The sequence below is a fragment of the Theobroma umbraticum genome, unplaced genomic scaffold, assembly GCF_002168275.2.
Source record: "Theobroma umbraticum cultivar Fairchild unplaced genomic scaffold, ASM216827v3 scaffold_44.0, whole genome shotgun sequence".
Taxonomy (NCBI): domain Eukaryota; kingdom Viridiplantae; phylum Streptophyta; class Magnoliopsida; order Malvales; family Malvaceae; genus Theobroma; species Theobroma umbraticum.
In genome coordinates, this window is record NW_018397255.1 from 7,094,368 (window position 1) to 7,112,256 (window position 17,889).

The 17,889-nt window shown below is 34.5% G+C and overlaps 1 protein-coding gene across 3 annotated transcripts; it reads right to left on the reverse strand.

Moving 5' to 3' along the window:
- Positions 1-1,251: 1,251 nt before the first annotated feature.
- On the reverse strand, positions 1,252-16,990 carry LOC110429375 (uncharacterized). Of its 3 annotated transcripts, none has more exons than XM_021445391.2 (21): positions 16,605-16,990; positions 16,436-16,498; positions 16,138-16,310; positions 15,949-16,039; positions 15,794-15,865; positions 15,644-15,703; positions 15,417-15,521; positions 14,931-15,041; positions 14,040-14,081; positions 13,766-13,879; positions 13,502-13,689; positions 10,875-11,164; positions 10,679-10,800; positions 10,486-10,528; positions 10,297-10,388; positions 7,282-7,330; positions 6,547-6,617; positions 6,266-6,385; positions 5,164-5,264; positions 2,811-2,856; positions 1,252-1,557 (listed from the first exon to the last, which is right to left on the reverse strand). In XM_021445391.2, the coding sequence occupies exons 1-21, from the start codon at positions 16,749-16,751 to the stop codon at positions 1,498-1,500; spliced, it is 2,160 nt and encodes a 719-aa protein (XP_021301066.1). In that variant the 5' UTR covers positions 16,752-16,990; the 3' UTR covers positions 1,252-1,497. The 3 variants fall into 3 exon arrangements, with proteins under 3 accessions (XP_021301066.1, XP_021301067.1, XP_021301065.1); XM_021445392.2 differs by having other exon boundaries at positions 1,252-1,548; positions 15,788-15,865; XM_021445390.2 differs by having other exon boundaries at positions 15,788-15,865.
- Between the last annotated feature and the right edge of the window lie 899 nt (positions 16,991-17,889).

Genomic DNA, 17,889 nt, shown 5'->3' on the forward strand with positions numbered 1-17,889 from the left:
ACCACGCGTCACACAAGAGAGCGATTCGTGTCTCTTGTTTTTTCTAGAAATATTGTGTGCTTGTTGTGTTTCGAACCCAATACCACTTGTTTTATGCTCTTTTTTTATATGTATATAATTGATAAAAAAGATATTTATATAATTGAGGGAAAGGGGATTCGAACCCTACTCTTTAAGTAGGGAGATCATGTACAAACTAATAAACCAAATGCTCAAATGCCCTAAGCCCTTACTTTTGATTATATATTGTTTTTGTTTCTTTTGTTTCTTCTTTTCTTTTTTCCTTCTTTCTTTTTTATTTTCCTTTTTATCACTCTCTCCTCTCACCTTCTCCCTTAAAGACCGACCGCTAGTCATCAGATGTCGTTACCAATGGCCTATTGACGGTCATCGATCACGATCATGACATGGCATGTCCAGTGACCGTGGACTAACATTCGGTGATTGATGACTAGTGATAATGTCCGATGACTAGCAATTGATCCTTAAAGGAGAAAGTGAGAGGACAGAGAAAGAAAAAAAAAACAAAAGCCATATATAAACAAAAGTAAGAGTTTAGAGTCATTAGTAAAAAATTTGTTGCGCTTACATTATCACAAGTGATGTCATGGCAACTCATGTCAACAATGACACCAACTCAGTGAAAGATAATTTCAAAAAGACAATGTTAAAAAAACTAAAATAAAATAATTTTTAAATTAAAAAATTAAATTATTACAATTTTAAATTGAAAGACTAAAGTGAAAAAAATGCATAAATTCAAAAATTGTTGAAGTATTTTGTCCAAATTTTAATCTATTGGAGCTAGCTACTTCAATGTGCAATTAACAAATGCTTTATATTTTAGATACCGTATTGTGAATTAGATGCCAAATTAAACATTTTTTCCATTTTTTTGGCACCATTTCCAAGAAAACAAGAAAAAATAACTATATATATATATATATACATATATATAAACAACCAGAAGATGGACATAAAAAGAGTACGAAATGAAATAGGAATATTTGGATTTCATTTAATTTAATGATTGAAGGAGGTGCATTGCATATCGTCTCAAGCCGGCCTGGCTTACGTCCAATGAGAGACACCTATCCTATGAGACCCAACAGGCTAGGGGAAGAAAAGAAAAGAAAAGAAAAGAAAAGAAAAGATCAGACATGGTTTAAATCACAAAATTGAGCAACCACCCCGTTATATGATGACCTCAAAAGGGTCAGAACTGATATACCAACTCAATCCCTGTCGACATCTAGTAATATAGTGATTCTCTTTATAATACCAAAGCCAAATAAGAGCAAGATATTACAGCATCGAGGACAAAAATATTGATACAATTTGTAATTACAACTCGCCACTTGCTGCCTGTAAAAATTATTAGAACACAAAAGCTAGCTACTCAACAAGTTAAGCAAGATACCCGGTCCTCAAATATGTACTAAACAATCTCAATAGCAAGGTTTCTTACTGAGCCGCACCGTAAGCAAACCATGCACCTTACTTGTTAAAGAATAGACCTATCTTCTTCCCTTTCCTCCTCTCACCAGCCTGCAATAGCTAGTACGAGAAATCTCTTGTAAACATAAGGGTTTAGAATAATGCAAGAACTACAAAACTTTAACCAATAAGATAGATCAAAACACTAACTTCGCTCCTACAGTATTGCACATAAATGCTCAAAAATGAGCTACTCAGTTTTTATTATTATTATTATTATTATTTAATTGAAAGCTAACAAATATAAAAGTAAGTCCACAAGTAATAAGTCCCTATCTTTAACCACAACCAAACTTATGACCCTATGTCCTGAATGAAAACAAAAAGAAAAACCACTCGTTCCTGTATAATTTGTGTAACAGATAGGTCAAAATCACTTCTTAGCAGGGTTAAAACTCAAATCTGATTATGGATGTCAAATCTCAGATTAAAATTCATGCAGGGGACCAAAAGATATTTGCATATGAAACTTGATTTAGACACAATACAAACACACGCTGAGATTGCAAAATAGATCGCCATCATTTAAAAAAGTTAAACAACAACAAACCCGCAAATAACATGGAAGTGGAAAAGTTTAAAGTTAAAGTAATTAGAGAGATTGTGCAAGGGTTTGAAGTCTCTTACAACTACTTTGGGTGTTAAGATGATAAATAAGATTTTAACCATTTGGTCAAAGCCTCATATGACTACTTTGGGAGTTAAAATCAATGATAAATAAGATTTTACTAGTCAGATTTGAGCCAAAAAAAGGGGGAAAGTATCATCCTTGGCCTGCAAAAACAATAATACATACAGGTCCAAAACAATGCAATTTGCACGTGTGGACTTAAGATGCTTTAAATCATCAATTTAAGAGCAGAATGACAGACAACCACTCCAGAATGACACGGGGTATGACCAACGCAATAACCAAGAAATTTAGGCTAGTAATGACAAGGCACTGTCAAGAACAGATGTATGCAACTAAAGCAGAACGTAAGAAATTCTACTCAGAAATTTCGAACAAACTCGAAAAACCATCCTTGGATCCCCAAGTAACTATCAATATTATTCTGTCTTTAAATATGAAAAAGACATCAGAAGCTTTTATCTAAAATTTAAACATTAAACTAGAAGCCACTACATAAAAACTTGAGATGTTCACACTTGAAGGTCTGAAAGTAAATTTACAGATCCAGTATGCACACATAATTTGAAGCTCTTAATTAGTGTTTGATTTCTATGTGGGTGTGTGCATGTGAGCAAAAAAAAGACAAAAGCTTCTAGTCTTTCACGGAAAAAAAAAATGTATAGAAGTGAAGAGTAAATACCCGAATGATGAATAATCTCAAGGTGAGCACAATTGTATCTCTTGAACTACAAAAATGAAATGTCAATATAAACAAATTAGCCCTCTGCACAACCACTGTGGGTGAAAATTAAATACAATACTTTTTTTATTAAATATAGATGCAAAAAATCTTTAAAAATAAAATAAAATAGTTGTAATTTTGACAATGTTCTAATGGAAGAGATAAATGAGACAAATGTATGGACATGGAACACACAGGTAAGAGAAAAGTAAGAATAAACAAGGTTTAGATTGAAAAAACCAAAAGTCTAACTTAGAATTTAAATTGAGAAAACACCAAGTTGGCATGCCCCAATTTCAAAGAAACTGGCATTCTATATTAGAATAGAAGCAGAATCACGGCCCAAACAATATCCAGAAAGGTAGAAGACACCATAAGAGATTTTCATTTTGACAACGACAACAGAAATACACACCACTTTTGGCCATTGACCCCACCTTAATCTTATAATCTGAATAAGCATACAAGAAGCAGGTTCCCAAGGGCTTTCAAAGGTGTGCCAAAGCTTGTTTCCCAAGCTTTAATTCAGCACGTCTAACAATGAAGGACAGGAGTTAAGAGCTTGAATAGTCATTACTACACAAATGAGTCTTTTATAATCTATCTTTATAAATAAAAGTAGCTGCCTTTACTTATCCATGCTGTTTTTGCCTCTTAAAGGCATAAATAAATTGGTTGATTTTTGCTGAATATGGCCAGTTTACCTTTCTTTCAGTTATGTATTGAACCTTTATAAGTTTTTAGGCCTCCATTCAAGGCCTGTTTATTGTTAGACATTTATACGATAAATATTTGTGCCCTCAGAGTGCTAAAAAATCAATTACATCAATAGTTTCTCATATTTAGTCGGAGTTCCAGCTTCAAAGACTTTCCGCAGATTGTCATTATAAGTTTTTAATGGAAATAACCTTAGGCATCACATCCATAAAAACTACGTGTGAATTTTAGACTTCTTATTTTCTTTCTGTTGCTCTATAATTCAGATCAGTAACCAGCTCTGGTTTTTCCATAATCCTTAGAAAAAGGGTCTCAGTTATTCCATTTAAACCTTGGATAAAGCCTTTTCTAAGCCATCACCAAGCCAGCATTACCTAAAAATCTGATTTCAACCACAAAATCCCAATTGTATTTCACAATATGCTTTTGACAGCCCAATAAACGGTCTCCTTTAGAGATTTTCCTTGATCAGCTCATCAATTAAACCTTCCATTACAATATTCACACCATAAACTGTTGCATGCTTTCACCCTCTCAATATGATATTAACCATTCCCATAGCCTCCAAGAACTCATAAACTCAACCTTCCATTACAATGTTCACCCATAAACTGTCGCATACTTTTACCCTCTCAATATGATATTAATCATTCCCATAGCCTCCAAGAAAACTTACCCACTACTGTTCTACCTCACTATTAATTTCAAATTTCCCAACCATCATCTCCCTTTCAATTTCACCTTCTTCCACTATTATCTTCCTCCCCTCTCCCTTTCAACCTATCCATAAGAACAGCAGACAGCTGAGAATTAGTCCACAGTACAGCTAGTTAATAAAGCCATGCCATAATCATCGATTCTGTTACCAATCAAAGTTTCTTTTTTTTTTTTTTTTGTGGAACAAGATAGAAATGACAGAGAGCTTCTCCACAACATTAAATAATTATACACATAAGTATACATACAGAGATAGATGGAATAAGTGATCACTTGCAGAGATTATTTAGTATGTTCGGTACACATTTGGAGGGAAAAGTTGAGGGTTTTACTCGGTGAGCTCAGTAGTGAGAGAAAGCAATGGTAAACTTAACTCTAGCAGAAATAGGATTCTGTAGAAACTGTAGCTTTGATTTTACATGCATGTGCACACACAGACAAACAAAAGATGTGGGAGGAACAGACAGAGAACCCCCTGGGGAATAGCATCCATTTGCAACCTTTTATACTTCGAGGCAGCAGAGGAGTGAAGACTGGGATAATGGAACATAGCATTGAGGCTATCACTGCAATCTGAGGCCTTAATGAATTGTGTATCAAAAGTTTACACTAAGTGTGTGCAAGTCTATACACATATTTTCCAGAATTATTAAACTACTTGGTCTTTGACTCGACTCTTGAATCTCAAGTTCTAAACAATAAGGTGTCCCCTTGGGATAAAATGGAAGTGCTTTGTTTGTCATTAGTAAAACAGTAATAATATGGTAAACCTTGGGAGGTGTTTCTCCAATGTACCATGCTTATGGTATGCAGACCTTTCTGTTATTTTCTTAATCAGCAATTCTTTATCTATTCACAGGAGAAACTTCAAACTTACCAGCTAATATCTGTGGAGTTGCTGTCTGCTCGTAATAAACGCTGAACACCATTTGGTCCAATAATTAAAAATTCTGTAGGCTCTCCGAATGTTACTTTAACCTAGAGAAAACAATGAACAATAAATAAATAAACAAAAAGCTACCAACATAAAAATTCAAGGATGTAAATTTGCAAAGTGCTCGTCATCACTAGTGCCTTAGGAGAAAGTGTAATATATCAAAAGCAGCCAAGATCAACGAACTAAATTCACTTATTTCCATCAAAGGCTATACTTGGACACAAATATATTTAGGCAATTTTTAACTGCACAACAGAATCACTGTTTTCAATGGACAGAAATGCTGAATGTAACGTTGTGCATCATAAAGTGAACATCAATTAATAACACGATTAAAAAGTTTATCTTAGTCTATAATTTTTAGCTTGGCGTAATGATTGGATCCCTATCCTTAAAATAAAACAATATGATCAGTGGTGAGATTTGGTCTCCTGCAAGGTGCCAACCTTCTGGAGCTACATTCTTCCATAATATATCCTCAAAACTTGTTTAAGTCAGGTTGCTTTACTTTCAACATAATTACTTAAGAAGAGGCACTGGGGAAAGCCAGATATACTCTTTTTTTTTTTTTTGTTTCATAAAGAGGAAAAAAGAAAAGCCATGTTTAGGAACAGTGTACAATGAAGAATTTTTTGAGGTCTGTGTTAATGTGCATTGGAATCGCAAATGAAATGTTACTGTCCATGGTGCTCAGAGCGACTCCTTTTCTCTCCAACAGAGGACGAAAGTCTCTGTAGTTCTCTGCACCATGCACTTTGGGCATCAAAATCAATTGGAGCTATTATAGGGGAAAAAAAACGACTATAGAGCATGATTCTTGTGCGAAAATGGATAACTAGGTGTGAAGCCTAGGGATCCAATCAAGGAACACTAGGTGTCAACTTAGGAATTTTATTCTCCCCTCTTTTCATCATTCAATGTCCCTATTTTCCTCAAGCATTTCTATCAATTCAGATCTAAAATGGCCAAAAGTCTAAACCTCCTAGCTGTCCTACATCACTCCTACAAAATCTCAAAAGAATAAGCAAGTTATGAATCATACTTGCATGGTTGGAGAGAACTTTTCAGTGACTACAAGACCATTGGGTCCAGAACACTTGATACTGTAACCTTCCCTTTTAATGGCCAACATAGCTGGTTCCCATATATCAAGATATCCTGTCTGCAATATAAATGAGTCAACGGTACTCTTAACTGAGAGTTAGCAATTTTAAGAAACAGTAATGGCCTAAACATATTATTCTGATAAGCACTAGATAACCAAAGGGAACCCTTATCACACAATGGGGCAGTATAACAACCATACAAATGTAGAAGTCATACCGAGAATGAAACTTTGTACGAAGCATGACCACTATAAAGATTCTTCTCTAGATGGCTTTGCATCTCCGAATCTGTTAAAAGTCAAGGGAAACACAAGGAAAGAGAAAACGTTTGTAACATCTAATGAATTTTCAATATGTGGTGCTAGAAAATAAGTAAACAAGTAACAAGAGATGACAGAAATTCTAACAATTTCCAAACAATAAAAGGCACAGAAATCGTTCGAGCACAAAGCAAACATGAACTTAATCTGGTTAGAAGAGTCTATCTAACCACAGTAGATATTGCTGCTCTTTTCTCCCTTACAAGAAAAAAACCAATATAGGGGGGATACAGGTTGAGATCCCCTCCATCAATTTTTTGTCATTAATTTCCAATACACCCATTATCACCATCCATATGTGTGGGATTTTGTCATTAATTATGGATCCCTCACATGCAAATGGTGATGATGGATGTATTGGAAAGTATGGGACAAAATAGAAATGGGGGAGAGAGCCAGACCCGTGTGGATCTTGACATCAACCAACTGTCAATCTGACAAAAGGCTTGACTGTTCTGTCTTTTTCAATTTAGCTCTCCTTATTAGTCAAAGTACAGTACGTAACAACAATAAATACTCAATTACAATCAACTGGAGTTTTCTAAATTTTTCTCTGATTTCAAAAAGTCTTACTTCCAAACATTACAAACAAAAGGTGTCCTAGAGAAACATGAAGTACGAATACCACTCACCACATGTAATCTTCTTGTGCTCATTGGCAAATACCTTCACCAGCTCTCCCTAAATTCACAAAGAAAACAAGTTTTTAAATTTGGCAGCAATAACAAGCAGATATTGTCCCTAGTGCAAAGCAAATGAAGCATTGAGCATATTTGACAACTATAGAGTGCAATATACCCAAAATAGAATGACTGAAAATTTTACAACAAACAACCACAGTGTTCAACATTATAGATGCCAATCACCCTTCAATCAGATAGCACCTCTTGGCGTCATGCAAGCATGGGGAACTTTAGGGTCCAGCATTCAGAACAAGTTAAATGGTGGGGGGAAAAGTCCTATAAGGCAAGGAACGAAAAATGCACATACAAGAATGGAAAGATTTCTTACAAGATAGAAATCCAGTGATGATATAACCAAGTCTCACATAAAGCATCCAATTGCCAATACGATGTGGTCCCTTTAACTCCATTTCATTATTCACATTAGAAATGCACAAAGTTTAAGAAGTGTTGACTTAGTTTTTTTTTTTTTCATGGTACATATAATCTCAGGCTGCACAATATGAGGTAGCCCTCCCCCATCCTATAATACACCCCTCCCTTCCCAAGAATCAAAACCGAGAGCCCCAAGTTGAAGTCTCAGGTCCTTAACCACTAATGTGCCCCCATGAGGACAACAGTGTTGTCTTTGATAATCACACAAGTTTTCAATTGGTCATTTGTCCTAGTAGAGATTATGGCCTTGGTCTTAGTTTCCAGTTGCTTTTAGATAGTCCTTATGATTAAATTGGTAGCACTACGAATTCTTGCGTGTGTGTTTTTCAGGTAGTTGCTTTTACAATAGTTTTCACTTGAACTTTGATTTTGTGGCATTTTGCTTCAGCTTTGCTTGGACTCGGCTATTGTTTGTTGTGCTTGATTGGCATCCTAGAACGACAATTGCGGGGGAGGCAATCCAATTTCAGAAAATTTGCTATAATGTTCAGGTTCAAGGAATTTACAATTTTTAAGCAAGGTGGAGATTAGTTGAGATGTGGCTTTAACATTCAAGCGAATGACTTACAGCTAGCTCACACCATCATTTCTCTTTCTGATTGTTTTGCCCCTTATATCCTTTTTGGCCCTTGCTTTCATTTGCCTTTGTTTCTTGCCTCATTAAATGCAATTTGAGTAATATGAAAAAGGCTGATTACATAAGTAGCTTTTGAGAGAAAATTCAAGAGTCCTCTGTGATAGTAAGTGGAAAGAAAGATAAAAACATAAGAGGGCATTTTCAGTGTATTTTGTGGCTTAAGGTTTAGTGAGTTTAGAGCTACAATAATTGTACTCTCCATCTTTCTTGTTTTCTAGTGAATTTCTCCTCGTCTCTGTGTGTGAATGTGACTTTCTAGTTGAAGCACATAAAATCATTGTGTTTCACGTTTTTTGTGATTTTGTTTCAACTAACTTACTCAAGAAGCCCCTGTACTACTCAAAAAATCTAAAACAACTCCTATCTATTTATCAAGCTCAGCTAAGCCCTCATTGTGTTACTCCTCCCAATTGACTCCTTAATTGGATGGAATTTAGTCACATGACCCAGGTGACCATGATAACTCTCAAAGCCCAAGACACTAAGGCATTTAAATGGACGACTGGTATGTTGCTGTAGCATTTAGTTGGACAACAGGCACAGTAACACGGCATTTAATCAAGATGTGGTAGAAATGTTTTCTTTTTCCCTTTCTTTTCTATTCTCAGTTTTCTCCGATCAGATGGTATCACCAAATTTGCAAATCGACATCTCTGAACATCAAATCTAGCTATCCAGTGCCAGTATGGATGTCAATACCAACACCAAAAGCTAGATTCAACGACCAACAGCACCAAATCTTGACCTATTGCTTGAAACCAAATTGTAAGCAAGATAATATGCAGTTTCCAACATCCAAAATGGCCAGATCTGCATTGTAAGGCTCCAATCTGTAATCTCTATCAAATCTACCACCTTTTGACACTGAAAATCTTGCAAACGCTTAATCATGCACAGTTTCCTTAGTGCCTTGACCCCATGTCCAGAAGCAATTTTTCAGCCTAAGTTCAGTCCCCAAACCCAAACCCAAACCCATTTCTCAACCATATACAATTCAAATCCAAAAACAAGGAGGAGAAAGGGAGGAATAGAAGATGCTAGGGAAAAAAAAATAAAAAGCTAATATTATGTTTGATTTTTAAAATAAATAAATCTATTTTATTGTTATTTTCGCTATATTTATGGAATATAAAAATTACTTATTGTTATATTTATAATATTATAAATATTTATTTTCTTATAACTATTAATTTTCATTGTATGAAAACATTATTTATTTTTTTGCCACAATGCTATATATGCACCATGACAAGTTTAGCAAGATGCTTATATGGCAAAGATATGCTAACCATGTGATTTCCATCCAATAAGGCTTAGTTAGGAAAAAAATAACACTATAAAGACTCAATTCAACCAATAGTCAGATAGGGGCTCGTTCAGATATTTTTTCAAACAGCATAAAAGCTTTTCAAGTTTTTTATTTTTTGTTTCCTATTTTCTTATTGTTGTTGTTTGCTTCCATATCAATTCTAATTGGGATTCTACCACAACAAGTATCACTAAAATTAGATCAAAACAAACCCACTATCCCAAAAAAAACATAGTGGAATGAAGCAATTATCTAATATGAAGCTATGACTTACACACATGCACAAAATACATAAAAGAAAATATGAAGACTTAATAATGCAAACTAGCAATTACAAGGATCAATGGCATTGTCTGTTGTTAAATAGGTCTTCGCTGGTAAATATTTCAATAAGTGGACTCATTGCCAAAAACTTTTTTTTTTCTCTTTTGACAACCTAAACTCACCTTGTAATTGATATCTTCTAATTATCAAGACTCGCCTTCTACCAAATTCATAGGCAAAGAAGAAAAAGCAAGAACAAACTACGCATGAATGTACAAGGAACCAATCATGGGAAATGGCATTTAAGTAAAGTCGATACCTTGCGTTTTCTGTTATCTAGAGGCTGGACTTCAATAGCCAGGTATGTATCAACATCATCAGCAGTAACAAGATAGTTTGGTTGCTTTGCTCCTGTTATTCAAAAATCTTTTAGAAACATATTTGATGAAAAACAGGGTAGATAGAGAGAAGTTAGAGAACCTCAAGAAGATGAAGGAAAAGACACTACCATCAATATAATTAACAGATCCATCTTCCTTGTGGCGCACCCACTGCCATTGCAAGCACATTACAGCATCATATTCATACTTTGGCATCAAGAGAAATGCTATCTAATACAGGGCATCCTCAAATACATCCTAGAAATAACTGTACTCAAAATCCTAAATGTTTAAAATAGAGGGGAAATCCTAAACGAGCACCTCGAAGTTACAGCTGGTAGTTCCATTAATAGAATATCCACATGCCTGGAGTTCCCTTCCCGGATAAGCTTCACCTGAAATTTGGAGGCCCTCTATAGCTGGCAGCGGGTCATCCTCTGCAGCTGCACAAAGCAATACACAATTTAGGATGGTCAACAGTTGTGCTTATAACCAACAAAGCACAGTAACATCTTACCCTCAGAAAAAGAAGATGAGGGCTCTTCAAGAACTGGTGGCAGATAAGGAGGATATGAGGAACTGGGATCATCAAGTGTAGTTGCATAAGGCGTGTTTGCTGAACCCCAATTGGAGGGAGGCTCTCTTTCAATCTGGTGTCCCTCAGTGTCAGGATCATCCATCTCACTATTGCTGACAGGATCACGAAATGTAACCTGTTTATTAATAGTTTCTTCACCATATTGCATAGTATGCATGTCACCACGAGAAACTGCAAGCTGTGTTGGTATCTCATTGGCAATAGAAGTCCTGGCAATCATTAAAATCAACACTTTTTTAAGTTCACCATATTTGAATACTGCCATGCCCTTGTCAAATAAAAATGCACAGCATCTGTCCTTACAGAAAATTCTGCATATCTTTCATCAAACAAAACCTATACCAGATTGTATGTAAAAATACTAAGGAAAAACAAGTATTAAGATTCCTAAATAAAATATGGAACAACATTACAGGAAAAAATACTCACAAGTAATACTAAAAATAGAGCACAAATCAAATTGAGAAAAATTTATTATAGAATGAATTCTTGCATATAAAGGTATGCTGCAGAAGCTATTATTTCACCTTTAAGTCATAGAAAGTACAAAAGGCAGGAAAACTTCAAATAGCTTTTAGCAATCTAAAGTGAAAGTGAAGCTTAAAAAATTATGATTAGTACCCCGAAAAAAAATAGGAAATGTCTGTTAGTTATGTTAATATGATTGAGGACATCTATTAATGAACAACTCCAGAGTGAGATCTATTAAAGTTGCCAAGTTATTCATATCAAGATCCATTTTAGAGTCATAGCCTTTTTACTGCAATTATGAGTGAACTAAATAGGCATATTCAAGACTAATTCAAGGACAGACCAATTGAGGATGGTATGCTATTTGCAGATGAAACCATCGAGGAGGTTATTCACAACTGGAACTAGGTAAAAGTATAATAAAGCCAAGGATTTTAGGTTGAACAATATCAAACATGTGAAGCATAATTTTGATAGATCTATTATTGATATGTACCCAAAAAAATAAGATCCATATGCAAATAAAAATAAAAACAAGGCGAAAAATGTTAGAACAAAACAGCTAAGCATCACAAGTCTCAGCATCTTGGATTTATGATCAACAAAGATAGCAAGATCGACTGATATTCATGAGGTCAGAATGTTGATCAGAACAAGAAATGCAACTGATATACCTTCCAAAATTAAGAGGAAAATACTATTTCTACTTAAGTTAATCATTATATTTACCATTTTGGCCCCAGCCTCTTTCTTTCCCTTTATTCTCCATCCTTCATACCAAACACAAGGAAAAACAACTTCCCTTCCTCTCCTTCCATATTTTCTTTCCTTTCCTTTTTCCTTTCCCTCTATTTTCCTTCCTATCAAACATAGTGTAAATAAAAAAAATTCCTATTTAAGGGCGTCGTGGCACTAAGAAGGGCATAATTGGATTAAAAGAAGTAATCATTAAACAGGTGAAATGTAAGATTTTACATGCACCAACAAGTTTACCATTATAAGACTAAAAGTAGAGCTAAAGCATACAAGTAAAACACAACAATTTGATTTCCAAGTATGTTAAATTACTTTGGCCTGGAATAAGGTGAAAAGTTGCATGTTAGCACAACCTACACCACGAAAGACACTGCAACCCTTTACAGGTCATTACCATACCAGATTCCTTCCTATTTGTTCCCCTTCTAACCTCTCATAAGCTGACCAATACCCCTATGCCAAAAGCACATAGGAACCAGCATAAAACTCACCAATATATAGATATATATATGAGAGATGTTACAAGCAATGAATCCACTTCATACTCAAACTATCTTCTGTTCTCAAACAACTCTACAGGGCTTCTTGAACAGAATACAATTCATTGTTATCATTTCCGGTCATACTATCTTCTTTATGATTTAAAACGTACGGGAGTCATGGTCTTGGGGTGGAGGGGACAATATTGAATTTTGGAAGTTCAGATTTTTTGGTTTTCTCCAGATACAAGTTATATAGGATTACGTTGTAGGCAAGAAAATTAATAGAACAACATTTCCACTGGACAGCAATTGCAGAAGCAAGCCTAACAATTATTACAAACACTGAATCCAGTTCATCCTCTTCAAAAAACTCTATATTAGGGCTTCTTGAAAGAAGAGTACTTGTTATGAACAGAAAACAATTCATTATTTTCACTTCTGGTCACCATATCTTCTCCTTTATTTAAAAAATGAGAGGAGAGACAAAAATTCTCGAATTTTGGACACAGGAATTTTTTTCTCCATTTTCTCCAGATACAAATCCTATACTAAAGTTTTAGGTAAGGAGTTACATTATAGTACAGCATTCCAAAAGCACAGCAACTCCAGAAGAGAAAGTATACCAATATGGCTAACAAGTTCGCAGATTATGATATGCGGAGGCACTATGATGTCACAATCGAAGGTTTGGCTCATCATGAAAATCTAGCTTTCAAATGATTCATGCACACAAGGCAACGAAAAGAAATCAATGAAAACAGAACCCACCAACAAATGCAGATGGTTGTAATTTGAACATTCAGTTCACAGTAGCAGTCTCCATTTGACCAGGCTCACCTGCTTGCTATAGGTGAATACCTCCCCAAATCATCGGGTTCCAAATTTTTTGAAGCAATACCACCACCCAAACCACCTTGGCGCTGACCCGGAAGATCCCAATTGGAGTCTGTTTGAGAATCAGAAGTTACCTGCGTCTTTCCCTGAGAATATGCCTGCTGAGGCACCAATTCAAGGCCATTTTTGCTCTGAAAGAAAATATAAGAATTTAAGAAAATCATATGGCATACAAGTACACATCAAAAGAAGATATTATGAGCATACTGAAGTTGTCAATGTTGCACCAAGGGAATGAGATGGAGACTGGGGGGCAAAATTGGAATGATTGACATCTGTCCGCCAAGGTGCCAATTGATACTGTGACTCCTTTAGCTTTGACTGAGGCCAGGAAAAGGAATAATCAACATGATTAAGTAGATGATGATATATTATGCTGGATATCTCAAAGTATAATTAACCCAGGTTAGCTACATCAAAATTATCAAAACTGAAAAAGAAAGATATCTCCAGCTTTTGTAAACATTTCCACATAACATACCTCAGTAATAATAAGCTTCTCTTGCAGATGTTTAAATAGAACCTGCAAAAGTCAAGTAGTAACTTTAATGCTTCTCATTTCAAGAAAAGAAGCATATACATTTGACTTATTCAAAATAATTTCTCATTCTTCTGTTTGTGTCCTTACTTATCTAATATATGACATTTTTTAAGACAAGCTCTCAGTGGAGATGTCCAGGTTAAAAGCAGATAGAAACTAGGAACATGATATACTTTGCTAAGAGTAATGCTAATATACTTTAGAATGATAATTTTGTTATGATCATTACAATGTCCCTTCAATTAGAAGAATGAAAAGAACACATACATAAAATCCAGTTTGGAAAAGGAGAATATAAAATGAATGCAGGAAAAGTAAAAACATCTCCCATTTCTGCTCTTGATTCCAATGCCAATAGAACTCCTAAGACATGCATATATACACAATAATTTTTTGAATAAAATTTCTAAGACTCCTATCCTTTATCTTTCAATATTATCGTATTCATAAAACCTTAGCCTAACTACTGTCAAGATGACCCAATCAAACACAAACCCTCATCAGATTCACAGATTTGATAGAACAGGGACATCAGTGACACTAGTTCTATGGAGAGATAGGTGCTCATACCAATGATGACCATTTCAATATCTAAGCATGGAACATCTGCCCCAGTGGATAGCATTAAAGTATATGACTCGCACTATGATATTATTGATAGGATTGAATATAACACTTTCATTTGAATTAAAGACAAAAATGATATCAATACATACAGAAAACAGAGTACACCCAGTTTTCTTGCAAGTTGATATGGGTTTTGCATAAAAACAGATTCCAAGAATATAACAGCATTCAGCATTTCATCGACACAATTGGGAAGCTACTGACCTTGACATTGCTTACAATGGACTGAGCATCAAGTACCGGTGGCTGCAGGGAATACTCTGCCAGAAGAGGAAGCAAAGATGACACAAAAGTTGTTCGTTCTTGCTGAGCAGCCTGAAAAAACAACCACATGTCAAACATTGAAATGTAAATAAATTTTGAAAACAGATGTAATCATTGCCATTGCAACAATATACAATACTACTATATATGGCACGAAAACCAAATAAGTTCATAATGACAAAGAAGATTTTCAAGCATGAAAAGGAGTGTGATGAAAAAAAATAATTTCACATGTGAAATAGTTTGAGCGTTAATGGTCAGAAGTTTTAACACAAAGGAATCAACAAGCCTAATATCCAAATAGAATACAAGCACGTAGCATCCAATAGAAACAGAAACGGTAAGAATCAATGAAATGTGAAAAGGAAAACAAAAACCTATTAATTCTCAAGGTGAAAAATAAATAACACTAGGAAATGAATATACCTGTAATTGATATGTGAGACGAATATTTTCCTCAATTATGTCTTGCCTATAAGAGAGAGCTTTTGATGCAGCATCAACAAGGTCCTGTTGTTGTTGATCAAAAGCCTGGTGGCAACAACTCATAAGAGATTTTATTAATTATATTTCCATTCCAAACAAGGAAGTTGAATAAGAAAAAAGAGAACGAGACAGTGAGCAAATGGTAGGGAAGCTAGGCTAGTGCTTACCAGACGCATATAGGCAATGCGCTTTTCAAGAACATATTTTTCGTTGCGAATTTGTGCTTCCTGCAAGTAACCATGAATTATTAGAAATTGAAAATTAACACATACTGAATGAAGACAGAAAGGAAAAAAGAAGCAAGACATAACCCTGACAGAAAATTCAGCAAGCTGTTTGCGCAACTGCAAAATCTCTTCTTCATGTTCCCGAACCTTGAGGGCAACATCCTGGAGAAAAATAGGAGTTATTCAGTCCACATACTAAAAAAAAAAAAAAAATCCAAGGCATAGTTCAAAGGGCATGAATGAACCTGTTTCCATAGAGAATTCGAATTATTTCCTTGAGGCATTGGCATGAGACCCTGCGGCAATCGAGAATCATATTCTCCTTGTAATTGATACCTACCATATTAAAACAAGTGAATCAGAAAATTGTATGTTTTCTATTTATACATGTCAAAGTTACTTAGGCTGAATAATGCAATGCAAAGAAGAAGAACCTGGGAGGTGAAAAAGAGGTAACTGTGGACGGCGAAGAGAAATGAGAAGGAGCAGCGCCAGCGTTATTGACAGAAGCAGCAACAGCAGCAGGAAGTGTATTCAAAGTGCCATTTAAACTGGTATTGGTAGCTCCGTTAGCCGAAGCATTTGGATTACTGCCACTTTCCACTTTCTGTGTCTCCATTAAAATATAAAACACAAATAAATTCGAGCAGAAATAAAGCAAAACGATAATATAGAGCTTGATTAAATAGTAGAAAGAAAGACTGCGGGAAAAAAAGGTTAAAATATCCCTACATATTTTTCGAGTTGCTCAATTTTCTTCTGGAGTTCGGACCTCAATCGACTGTTCTCTTCCGCCTGACAAGAGATGCCAAAAAAAAAAGAAATTATTTATTAGTATTAAAAAGAAGATGAATAAGAAAAGAAAAAAAAAAAGCTAGAAATAGCAAGAAAGAACGAAGACCTGTTGTTTAATGGTGGCTTCAGCGGCCTCAACGGCTTTCATGACCTGAAACAAGCTATCGTCGTTGGAGGGTTCTTTGTTGTCCTTGTCGTTGAGGGCCAATCCCGATAATCTTTCAGCCAATTTCCCATCGTGACCGTTCTCCATGCTTTGCCTGATTTCTCTTCTTTCTTTTGGTTTCCCTGATTGATAATAAAAAATCTCAAATCGAATCTCGATGGGATGCAAAATTTTCTGCCCAAAAACCCTAATTTAATCTCCAAAATTTTTATGAAAAAATCAATAATTAAGAAATGGGAAAAAAGAAATGGAAATGAGTGCGAGTGGGGGAAAGGGGAGAGAGTGTGCGTGCTAACTAAGACATTGTAAAACTGGCAAAGATTCACCAATAATAATTACATTACATTTTGTACTATTATTACAATATTACAAATAATATAAATAAACAGTAGCGCTAATAATTACAAAAGCCTATAATACAATACAGGTACTAGTTGGGCTGACTTTTTCTTCCTCTCGACGCCTTCTGCCTGCCTTTGCCTCACCTACTTTCTTTTTTCTTTTTTCTTTTTTCTTTTTTTCACTTTTTATTATCAACAAACATTACAAAAATCATTTTCATTCTCATAAAAAATTAATTTTATAATAGCCTGTCAAAAGCCGCCACTTTAACAGCAATACAAATTTTTAAATTTAATAATTAATTTTTAAAAATATACATTTAGTATGAATATATATTATGAATATCTGTTATATTTCATCATATTTAATGTATCTCTTTATATTTAATTTACTTTTTCATATCTAAAATATATATTTATGTAAATACATTCTTATTTTCTAAATCTATTCAATATACATTTCCATCTACTAAGTTCATATCTCTATTTATATAAATTCATTCCCCCCCCCCTATATGTAAGTCTATAAATAAAAGCATCATAGTTGACCGTATACACACTTGAAAAGTAAATAAAAATAAAAAATCCTCTTACTTCTCTTTAATATTTTTCTTATAAAATTATATTTTATAACACGTTATCCGCATAAAATTCGAATTTTTAAGTTTTGATATTGTTTAATTTCCATCATCATCTCAAAGTTAAAAGACTACATTCTTTCAAAAAATTTTCCTTTTAAACTCAAGTGTCGTTTTATTACTTTACTCATATTTTCAATATATAATTAGTCAATTTCTTATTTTAAATTTTATTATCAATTTTTATTTTTGCTTGTCAATAACAATATTTTATTTTTTATCTATTAACAACTTTCACCATATCAA

Bases quoted from the DNA above. Each gene is read 5' to 3' on its own strand.
- LOC110429375 (XM_021445390.2), bottom strand. From the start codon at position 16,751: ATGGAGAACGGTCACGATGGGAAATTGGCTGAAAGATTATCGGGATTG. The intron at 10,529-10,678 runs GTGCTCGTTTAG...TTGCAATGGCAG, and splicing joins CTACCAGCTGTAACTTCGAG to TGGGTGCGCCACAAGGAAGA. The intron at 10,389-10,485 runs GTAGTGTCTTTT...TTTGAATAACAG, and splicing joins ATCTGTTAATTATATTGATG to GAGCAAAGCAACCAAACTAT.